Source organism: Gossypium hirsutum, chromosome A13, assembly GCF_007990345.1.
Source record: "Gossypium hirsutum isolate 1008001.06 chromosome A13, Gossypium_hirsutum_v2.1, whole genome shotgun sequence".
In the NCBI taxonomy this organism is placed as follows: Eukaryota; Viridiplantae; Streptophyta; class Magnoliopsida; order Malvales; family Malvaceae; genus Gossypium; species Gossypium hirsutum.
Genome location: NC_053436.1, coordinates 105,445,325 through 105,456,732, shown reverse-complemented (window position 1 = coordinate 105,456,732; position 11,408 = coordinate 105,445,325). Strand labels below are relative to the sequence as shown.

General features: G+C 34.9%; 1 protein-coding gene across 1 annotated transcript; it reads right to left on the bottom strand.

Annotated features, from left to right (window-relative positions):
• Positions 1–178: 178 nt before the first annotated feature.
• Positions 179–11,223, bottom strand: LOC107893491 (DExH-box ATP-dependent RNA helicase DExH10). Its single transcript, XM_016818503.2, has 16 exons — positions 9,653–11,223; positions 7,963–8,277; positions 7,731–7,835; positions 7,573–7,641; positions 6,967–7,134; positions 6,818–6,889; positions 6,625–6,741; positions 5,306–5,515; positions 5,063–5,221; positions 3,977–4,066; positions 3,717–3,809; positions 3,183–3,336; positions 2,129–2,277; positions 1,947–2,042; positions 1,578–1,670; positions 179–588 (listed from the first exon to the last, which is right to left on the bottom strand). Exons 1-16 carry the CDS (start codon positions 10,622–10,624, stop codon positions 478–480), a joined length of 2,973 nt encoding a protein of 990 aa, XP_016673992.2. The 5' UTR covers positions 10,625–11,223; the 3' UTR covers positions 179–477.
• Between the last annotated feature and the right edge of the window lie 185 nt (positions 11,224–11,408).

Sequence of the window (11,408 nt, the reverse complement as noted above, 5' to 3'; positions counted from 1 at the left end):
ATGATCGGTTCCCATTTTTTTCTCCTCACGTTTCTTCTAAATCAAGTACACAATTCTTTTATTTTTTACTTTTCTACTCCTCCCTCCCATCTCTCCACTCACTTTTCTTTTGCATCGCATAATTCGGTTATTGCTAGTAAAAATAATCCTTAAAATACTATATAAAATATATATTTTTAAAAGAAATTAAAGAACCAAACCAATCTAAACCAGTCATTCGGTTTGGTTCGATTATCTTTTCCATTCAGTTTCAGTTATGTTTTCAAAAACATAATACGTACTGCATGGAGTTATGACAAAGCTGATGATAATAAACAAAATTTAGAGCTACAGTTCCTGAGCATAATAAACTAAAAAAAGGGATAGAATTAGGAAGACAGGGTTACATTTGAGAAGATGAAGGGGAGAAATCTATGGGTGTCAATGTACCATTAGATCACACAGCTTTTACGTCTATATCCATGGCAAAAACACATCTTACAGATAAAGGGAGTTGGCGAACATGATACCTCGACGTAGGCTTTCACTTGCTGCAGCGAACTTACTCTCCAAATTGACTTCTCCAACAGCTTGTGCGGCAGCGCGGAGCTGGGTGCAATAAATACAACTTTTAACACATTTCCTTTCAAATTAGAATAAATCAAAGAAGCAGAGGAAAGCCATATTGACATGACCATCCACCAGAGATATTCCTATATTAACATTCAAGCAAGAGAGAAACATTCTCATGGTAAGTTATAATTGTATCCTAGAGACAGTGACGTAACAAACCGACATATGGTTTGACACAAACACAACACGATTGTATCAGAGCCCTGGGCATGAAACATGTTTTTCGAAGCAGGTTCCACAATACAATTAATAAATTTATTAAAAGTTAGAAGACATGGCTCAATAGAAGATGCTTAAACAATAAGGGGCTTGTCAGTTATAACCCCTCCCTTTTAAACTTGCAATCTTGACTCCAGATAATTCAAAGTCAAAATTCATGCAAATAAAAATGAATGGCAACAAAATTACTATTGAAGACAAGGAAATGTTTGGTGGAATATGCAGCAAGGGACGAGATAAGTAAATCAAGGCGGAAAGATTGGTGGATGGAGAGAAAGAAGGTGGAGATAAGATGGGTTGCAGGTGAGGTGAGGGAAGATTGAAAGAAACAGCAACTTGGCAGCTTAGTTGATGAGTTTTCAAATACGAGAACGTCAAAGAATCAACTTCAGGGTTTTCTTCTTTTGATTACCATTATATTACCTACATTTCCAATTTATATTGGTTGACACTATTATAGCATAACTGGTAGAAAAGGTTAAGCAGATCATAAAAGGGTTGCACAGGTTGACTTCTCTAAGACAATTTTGAGTCAAAATGGGCCGACAAGATTATAGTATTAACACAATTATACAAACCCTCTCCTACCAATCATGACAAAATTGCTAGACTTATAGCCATATCAGCTGAATGTTGGGAAACAGTCCTAATAGCCAAAAATGGAAAATGAAAGCAGAAAAGCATCCGTATCACAAAAATATGGGAAGGAGGAGGAGCAAAATAGTAGATTTCTGTGATCAGCTTACCTGGTTCAGAAACTCATCAAGCCTTCTAGCACTCCTAATAATGCTACCCTCAAATATATCGGTCATCTGTATTACCTCTGCAAAAGTTGCACCCTGAGGAAAACAATCAAAACATGAGTAAAACTAAAAATCAATTAATAAAGAAATTCAAAAAGAAAACAACATGCCCAACCAGAACAGGCACCTAGACATCTGAATAAAACTTACTGATGACAGAAGAAAAAATTTGATAAAAATACATTAGAGAAAGAGTTCATTTGCAATCAGATAAATAATAGTGGAAATTGATTTCCAAATAGTATAAATTTAAACTGGAGCCAGATGCAAATATTGAACGGACAGCGACCTTTTCCAAGCAGAAGCACTAACCTTCGACCAACAATAAATCACATCCATCAAAAATGGTCTCACAGTTGATTCTACATATTCGTCGATGTTTACATCCAATTTGCATTCATGTTGTATCTGCAACCAGTAAGAGATGCTTCTAATTATTTTATTTGTGGTAAGAGAATAACTATATGAACAAGAGAAATTGAAAGATGAAGAACCTCTGCTATTTTTCTTGCACTTTCTTGGAGTTGCTGTAATGGTTTGGCAATCTCTGTCCTCAACTGTATTTGTTCACTTGATTTATCTACTGGAATGAAACAACTTGCAAGGGCTGCTACTTGGTGATGATCAAGATCATTGAATGTACCTGACAAAAAATTTGTTAGACCTATGAACACAATAGAAAACTCAAAGTACCAAGTGCAAAGATTCACCAAATCAGCTCTAAGGTTGAACTTTTGCACGCAGCAAAATGACAAGCCATGAAATCATACTGTTTTTAAACTTCAAAATCTCCTTACTGATCTATAAGTTAATTTGAATAATTGATGATTCAACAAAGAAACGGGTGTAGTGCAAGTGTTATTTAACCTCCTATAATATGAAAAAGATCATAAATTTATATAGGTTACAGTTTTGGGGGCTTACCAGTACATATCAGAAAACAGCACTCAATATGCTTAATATCAAATTTTGTCATATTTAAGTAATTTCCTCAGTAGTGGAGATTTTTTATTCACTCTTTTGAGTTGAGGTTCTTTCTTACTTTTTCCACTTTAATTAGCTAAGGTGAATATCCATAGATATTTCCGCAAAGAAAAATATTCCCCCCATCCTATTCTGTTAACTGATTTGAAATATAGACAACGTCCAACTGTCCAAGAATCATCATGTTGTAAATCAGCAATCAATTGCTCAAAAAAAAACTAGGCACAATCCAAAAGGGAAAGATAAACAACATTAGCTGCTGGAGTTAACATAGATAAGATAAATGAATGGATTTCATTAACTTTTGTTTCTAAAAAAACTCTAATCGAGACCTTTTTTTTTTGTATTACTAACAGAATTATAATAATTTAACTTGTATTCTGTTGTAAAAAGAATATGATGATACTAAGCCATTATAAGAATCCTTTTAATACTAACATGTATAAAATTCTAGCATCACTAGATGAACCACTCCAGCCTGGAAAGGAAAATATTAAATACCTATTGATAGGACAAGGTCATATGTACAACAAATTGGATAACACAACAGCAGTTCAAACTCACCATTAAACATCAGTTCTGTCACAAGCAGTTCATCTCCAGTGTCTATCAAGCAGGCTGCCCGTCCCTTCAACTGAACAACACCATCAGCATCAATATGGCCTAACTTCTTCAGGACCCTTGAACGGTTCTTAAGCTCATCACGGAATTTTTGAAGCTGCGAGAGGAAAAGGAAACTTTAATTATTATACTTTCATTAATTAATATTTGCTAACAGATTATTTCTTGATTTAATTATTATACTCCCATTAATTAACTAATACTTTTCATTTCTTCTTATTTGCAATTAAAGTTTTCAAGTTTATCAATTAACCATTTACTCATTATTGATTCTTACATGTGAACAGATCATTTTGATTAAATCTTATATCTACTAAGATTTATCAATTTAGCAAAGCGTTGAAACAAATTGAAAAAAGTTCGATAAGTTGGAAGGAGTTTAGGTTTTTCCATTTCTGCTTGAAGCCAAATCTAATACGAGCATCATCCAATTTTCAAGGTCATGTCACATCCACATACATAAGTGAAATGCAGTACCTGGGAATCACGCATTTTTGACTTGAGCTGTTGAATCTCATGATTCACCTCTGCCTTCCTCTGAAAAGATCTAATTTGATGCTCATCTTGAGACTACAACGCACAAAGTAGTGTAAGTATAATGCTTAATAGATTGCTTCCAACAACTACATGTTAGTATCTTGAGATTACAATGCACAAAGTAGTGTAAGTATAATGCTAGTGCATTCTCTAACAAAAACAACAGAACGGAAAGCCAAATTTGAAGTAACATGGAAAACCTTGTGGAGTGGATGAGCAAACAACTTCTTTTCATGTTCCTCAATTTGTTTCACTAACTCAACAATTTCTTGATCTTCAATTTTCATGTCCTGCAAATCAATATAAATCAACAATAACTTCTTATTCGTACCCAAGGTTCTCTCACCACAACTTAATTTAGAATTTAAAGCATGCTGTTTATATGTGCTTCTACTACTCAATATGTTCATAGGAAAACAGAATAAAGAGCATAATTTTAAGCAATAAAAATACAACAGAGAGTGAAAATGTAAAGTGTATACAAAACACAGTAGAAATGCTTGTTAAGGGACAGCACTACCACAGATAATGCAACCATGGAAGGAGATGCTTTGTTATTTTCATATTTGTAATAATTTGAACTAGATATTTCGTACTCTATTTCATGAATATGTGCTAAACCTATTTGTCATGTACAAGTGGTGTTGTAGCTTTCCCTGATCCGTGTGCCCCAAGGGGAATTTTGGAAATTTTCTTTTTTAGATGGAATCAGTCTTAGGGCTCACCTGGCGTTCCAAACGAATTGCATTTCATCTTAATTACCAAATCTGCTAACATAACACAAAACTAGAAACAATATTTCCATAAAAATCACAATTGAAGTAAATTTGTTCTAAATCAAAAAAGCAGCAAACAGCCTGCAGCTGCAATTGCTTTCAATCACAATGCCAAACTGGACCTTAGTCACAGGCAACTAGATCTTATTTTGAGTTTAAATAAATTATTAGGGCTTCAGTTTCACTGTGTTCTTAGCTAGTTGTCTCATTCCTGAATCTTAAGTGCAAACATGATCCTCCAAAGGTAGGTTAATACTTATTTAATCTCTTCCTATTGCTAGACTTCGTAGAGTTGATCTTTAATTAAGATTTTAATTATCTAGAGTTCTTGGATAATTTCTGATTGACTGAGTGGAAGACGAGACCATGAAACAAAAAAGGAGCACGAGTTCCAATGTCCAGCTATCAATACCAATTAACATATGAACCAAAAGGAAAACGTTTTCAGCATTCTCTCCTGGTTTCACTAAGAAAAATATCTAACTATATCTGGATATTATGAATAGTTACCGTAACAGGATTAAGTTTTGGAAGGCCTTGTGGAAATCGAGTCCCTAGCTCCTGCACTGCAAGTAATAAACTCTGCCTGGCTTCAGGTGGCCGAAGATCAGCAGGTATGGACACTTTAATTTTACTCAGAGCAGAAATAAGAGGCAACTGGACAGGAACCTAAAGCATGTGAAAATTGAAGATTAGATACTTCAAAGGACCATGCTGAAGTTTAGTTTTTGAAATTTTGCAGTGTCAACTTACCACATGCATTTCACCCTTCTCCCCCGGACAGGGAGGGCATGGTTTTGGTCGTACACCATTCTCACTAGAACCAGGCGAACAATGAAGTAATGTATCCACAATATAACCACCACCACGTGCAGGCAATGCACCTAATCCTGCAGGGGTCCTTTTAACAACATTAACTACAACTCCCCAGCCCCAGTCTGTACTGCCTTCTCTTACTTTGATCTGCAATAAGCAATGTTTGAATCCAAGTGTCAAAATCTACTAATAAGTACAAACCCAACAGTATATCTCCAAGTTATGTGCAACATGCATCCAACACTTAATAGTAGGACAAATTATTCAAGTTATGATATTTAAGCATGAATTCTAGTATTTATACAACCTAGACAACACTGAGACAGGAAAAACTCAAGTGGCAAGCAAGACGTATATGTGTGTGTATATGCACACACTATTTGGAATAAAACAATCATCCAGAAAGCACACAGCTATTTATCTAGTTACTGAAATACAATTTCTATCCAAAGAACTCTGCGACATGTAAAAAACCTATTTGTGTGTGGTAAATAAGATTTAAATGAAGGGATGTGGATTTTGAAATTAGAATAAATTGTGTGCTAAAGCATGTGCAAATATAACCTTCATGATTATTTCAAATTCATGGATTTGTTGATCCCCATTTATAGAAGAATTTGAAATGCCTATAGGTATTTGTGAATTTACAATGCATCTTTTTATGACTTTAAAATATATAGGACTTTAATCTTAACTAAATTGTGCATCCTGTAGGAAATTCATTCTCGCATTTTATATAGCAAATTAACTCCAAATCCAGTGTCTCAAATTCATCTTTAACATAAGCAGCCTAATTCATGGATGGCATTTAAATAAAATTCATTTTGAATTTTTTATGTGACAACAACTTGGTATATTTGCTGTATAAGAAACCAGACAAAAGATCAGAAATGAATACGTGCATGGACCAATGGAAATAATAAGGACAAGCTGCTTTTGCTTTGCAGCCATACCTAAATGGGATGGACAAACAAATGGTACAAGTTTTCAACTTAACCCATTTCTAACAGGAGTTGCATGATCATCTTAAATACATAGGAATCCATTTCAAATGAAAAATAAAAAGTTTGACTGAAATGTTTGCTAAATGGAGAGTTTTCGTATGGATACTTATAGCAGAAAAGTATATTTTAAGGAACTTACAAATAATAAAATAATACATAAACCCATCTGTTGTACAACATATTCAAAAACTAATGAGCAAACAATGATAATAATCAACACCAAGTACAATGAGGACTACAATGAGCACATACCAGCCGTCCAGGATCGAGATAATAAAGTACTCTTTCAGGCCTAGTGATTTCTGACATCAACTTCTTCTCTAACTGGGCTAATTCAAGTTTTAGTTTATGATATTCAGCTACCTCAGCCTGCAGATATACATAAATCTTTATATTGACTCAAAAAATTGTCAAAACACATTACAAAAGGAAGGTGATTGATTACCTCTCCAGAAGCATCTAGCAAGGCAGCTTCCTGCTCCAGCTTTGAAACTTTCTTCCCTATATCAGGTAAGGCCTGAAACAGACAAATGTCCACACGTTATTCCGTGCACCCTATGCTTGTGCAAAAGAGGACAAAAACTCAGCAGAGACCTTCTCATACTGAAACTGGTGGAACGAATTCCTTATCACATGCTCAGCAGTCATCTGCCCTTCCGCACGGCTCATTAAATTCAAAATTGAATAGTAGCTGAGTCTGAAAGTACTGACTAAAGGAGCCGGTTTACCCAAAACCATGTCCTTGAGTGTATTCATCTCCATCTGTAAGAAGAGGAAATGTAAATTTGTACGCTTCTTTAAAAACATACAGCAAGAATATCCAATATATGCTAGCCAAGGTTCTACTCCAGAAAGGAAGTACTCTAATTATAAATGTACAATGAAAAAGGCAGTACACAACATGAAATCCTGGAAGGTTCTTCTCAAAAAGAAGGCACCTCAATAAATATAAATTTACAGTGAAAAAGGCAGTACATAAACTTGTTGGCTTCTTTAAAAACACACTGCTAGCCAAGATTCTAATCCAAAATTAAATTACTTCAACAAATATGAATTTACAGTGAAAAAGGCAATATACAACATGAAACCCATTAAGACCAAAACTAAATAGTAATTTATTGGAAGGCTTGCTAAAATTGGTGAAACAATGATGAATAGTTGCGGACTTCAAATGCACATAAAGACAATTGATAAAATTACCTGCTCATCAACCATAATAATACAAATACCACGTTCATCTTTGCCACGGCGCCCTGCCCTTCCACTCATCTACAGAGTTTAGAACAAAGCAGATGACCATCAATGTTTTGGAAATTGTCTCAATTGATTAACAGTAAGGTAACAGAATATTCACTCACCTGGATATACTCACCAGATCCTATATACCGATGGCTATCACCATCCCACTTCTTAACAGAAGTGAATACAACAGTTTTTGCTGGCATATTTAAACCCATTGCAAACTGTAATAAACAAATTTTATCATGGAAGTTACTCAACATTAATATTAGAGCTATAAATAAACATGAACAGTAAAATAAAGCGCATATCATGAAAGAAGGTTGGTTGGGTTCCTTGTGATGATCTTACAGTTTCTGTGGCAAAAAGTGCCTTTATAAGGCCTTCCTGGAAAAGAAGCTCCACCAGTTCTTTGATAACAGGAAGAAGACCAGAATGGTGTACAGCAATGCCTCTCATAAGCAGTGGTAACATTAATTCAATGGCAGGCAAACATCTATCTTCTTCATTCAAGCACAGTACGGCATTGCGAAAAACTTGTTCTACATCATCCTTCTCCTCTTTCGTATTAAAGTCAAGCTTAGACATAGACATTGCATGATATTCGCACTCTCTTCTACTGAAGCTAAAAACAATGACTGGGTGAAATTTCCGTTCCATAATCATCTGAAATTCCAAAACAGTACAAGCAACTATTAAGTAATAATGTACAAAATATTATAACAGCAGTAGCTGGTATAGATGACCAAAAGTTTATTAACCAGGTCTAATCATTTAACATTATCTCTGCTCGGACACACTGGATAAACTGTCTACCACTCCTGTTAACAACTCTATTTCTTTTTTACTAAGATCAAATGAAAGAATGAATAGGAAAGACCACAATCCAAAGCATGCAAGGTAAATATTGAAATATCAGACTTCGCTACAAATAAAATTAATTGCATATTAGCAGCAGGATCATCAAAATCAAAGATTTAAGAATGCCATCAAGAGATTTGCACTGCTGAGTTCTTTTTGACATTTCTCAGCACATTATTACCCCCATAACATGGTCTTCCCTACAGTTCAGAATATGGCAAGGCATTCTTCTATTTGAAAAATGTCCCACAGCTTCCACCATAAAGATCCTCAATGATTAGTAACATAGATAAAAAAAAAGGTGATATATTTAATCCAAAATGTTCAACCTATAAGCAGTCTTGGAAACCAAACATTCTCTTTACTTTTTCCGTTATCCTCCCATTCTCTATCCACTAATACTTGAAGGATACAAATTGGAGACTATGGAAACCATTTTTTCCTTGGCTAAAACTTATGCTATCATCGTTTTTTTTCCTCCTTATCATAAATTAGTTATTGAAATCATCTGACAGGTTACATCTTTGCACCAAATAAATGGAGCATACACCAAGAAAGACAAGGTCAACATCCATAAGCAAATTAATGAGAAACTAATGAGCACCACAAATAAACGTATGCTCTACCCTGAAACTGATCCGATTCAAAATGCTATGTTTTGTAAGAAATTACATGAAGACAACAAGACCAGCTCCCTATAGTGCATTACCACCTGCTAAGATAAAATTACATCAACACAAGAAGCCTTCCCACTAAAACATTTTGGGCATTCAAATGGGAACATCATATAAAATTTTAACAAAAGAAAGAATCCCTTCATAATTGGAAGTTATGCTTCAGAAGGAAGAGAAATAGTTGACTATGTCAAATTTAAATACTCGAGAAAAGAAAAAGTTGCATGCCAATTCAGAAGATTCTAACCATGCAGGTTCTGCCCATAACAAAAATTCCTCCTCCATTTGAACTACATACAACTCTTGACCTGATTGTGTTATTAATATAAACTTCTTAGAGATAAAAGCTTTCAGATATTCCTCCCTACTAGAAAAAGTGACTCAAAGGATTAGACATCTAGGGATGCATGATAAAGAAGAGCAAACACAGAAAGCATACTTAGAACAATAATAATAAGCAGCTTAATAAAGCAATCAAGAGCAGCATTATGAAGTAGAAGCAACACCTTTACGATTTTGTATATGTCAGAACCCCCTGAACCACCCCCACTTTTGGCAGCTCTCCCACCACTCTTCCCTTCTTTATTCTTGCTCCAATCACCCGGTCTCTGCTTTACAAATGAGTCCTGGAGCTTCATAAAATTGTCCTCCCTAAATTGCTCATTCTCATCAACCACAAGGTACAATCCACTCCCACCCATGGGGAAAACATAATGCTGCAAAGGAGTTGGCCGGAAATCCGTGTACACCACATGGCAAGGCTGTTTGTGTAAATGACAAATCCACTCTGCAAATTCAGTGGCATTGGACATGGTTGCTGAAAGGAAAACCATTTTTATTGCTGGTGGCAAAAATATTATACTCTCTTCCCAAACAACTCCTCTTTCCCTATCTTTCATATAATGAATTTCATCAAAAATAACCCATGCAACCTCCTTCAAAACCTCTGAGCCCCTGTAAAGCATCCCTCTAAGAATTTCTGTCGTCATGACGAGACAACTGGCATTAGGAGACAAGGTAACATCACCAGTCATCAGCCCCACATCGTTGAACTCTTGATGCAGCTCCCTGTACTTCTGGTTACTCAAAGCTTTCAACGGTGAAGTATATATGACCCTTTGCTTATCTCTAAAGGCCATAGCAATCGCATACTCAGCAACCGCAGTTTTACCTGCAGACGTATGTGCTGAAACCAAAACTGACTCGTTCCTTTCTAAGCACGCTACAGAAACTTGCTGAAAAGGATCAAGCTCAAACTGATAAGTTTTAGCCATTTCCCCATTGTAGGCCGGATTCGAGAGTGTGCCATGAATGGATTCGTCTTTAGTTGAAACGTACCCGCTTGGAACTGCGACCTCATGCACACATGTCCGTGCTAGTGTTCTCCTTTTGGGGGCAGATTCTTGCTTAGGGGTCTCCGTGACATCTGACTTTTCAGGTGACTTTCGCTTCCCTGGTGCAGCTGATTCTTCTTCCATTCTAAGGGTTTGCTGAACCAGGGACTCAAATAGCGGTGGCGTAGTGGTGTGGTGGCCGCTATTTCGCGGCTAAAAGTATACAATAATGTTCAAGTTAAGTTTAGGGTTTCAAATTACCTTAATTAATTTCCTGTCTGTCGGAAACTTGAAGGCGAGAGAGGGCTTGGGTCAGGGAGAAAGACGAGGCTTGTTTGGCGGCGGGTATCTCAGGAAGAGAATTTGAGTGTGGGTAGGGAATTAAAATTTCAAAGGAAATTTGAAAACAAAACCATTTTCATATATAATTTTTTCGCATGAAACATTATGATTAAAAAAAATTTTAATTGACATAATAATATAATTATTATTCAAATAGTTAGGGTAGGTTTGGTTCACAGTAATTGAATAGAGTTATAATGGAATAGAGCTGTAATAAGTAATTTAATTGTTTAGTTGAATAGAATGGAATATAGCTGTAATAGAATTCTTATGTTTGGTTGAATGGAATAGATGTGATAGTATAAGGAAAAAGACTTAAATGACCAAAATACCTTTAGCAGAATTTTTTTATAGGGAGATGATTATTGTTATTCTTATTAAATTTTAATAAATTATAGTAAAAAATATTTTATTAAAAATAATAAATAATTTAACCATATTTTAACATAATTATTATTAAATATAAGTTACTAAAAAAATATAATTTAATAACATTTTTAATATAATTATTATTATATGAATTAAAAAATCATAACATATAATAATATAAAATAATATATAATATACTTTATTATTTTTAAACTGC

Coding starts and splice junctions, on each gene's coding strand:
- LOC107893491 (XM_016818503.2), bottom strand. CDS start 10,624: ATGGAAGAAGAATCAGCTGCACCAGGGAAGCGAAAGTCACCTGAAAAG. Junction 7,836..7,962: donor CACTTTTTGCCACAGAAACT/GTAAGATCATCA, acceptor TGTTTATTACAG/TTTGCAATGGGTTTAAATAT. Junction 6,890..6,966: donor ACCAGTTTCAGTATGAGAAG/GTCTCTGCTGAG, acceptor TGTCTGTTTCAG/GCCTTACCTGATATAGGGAA.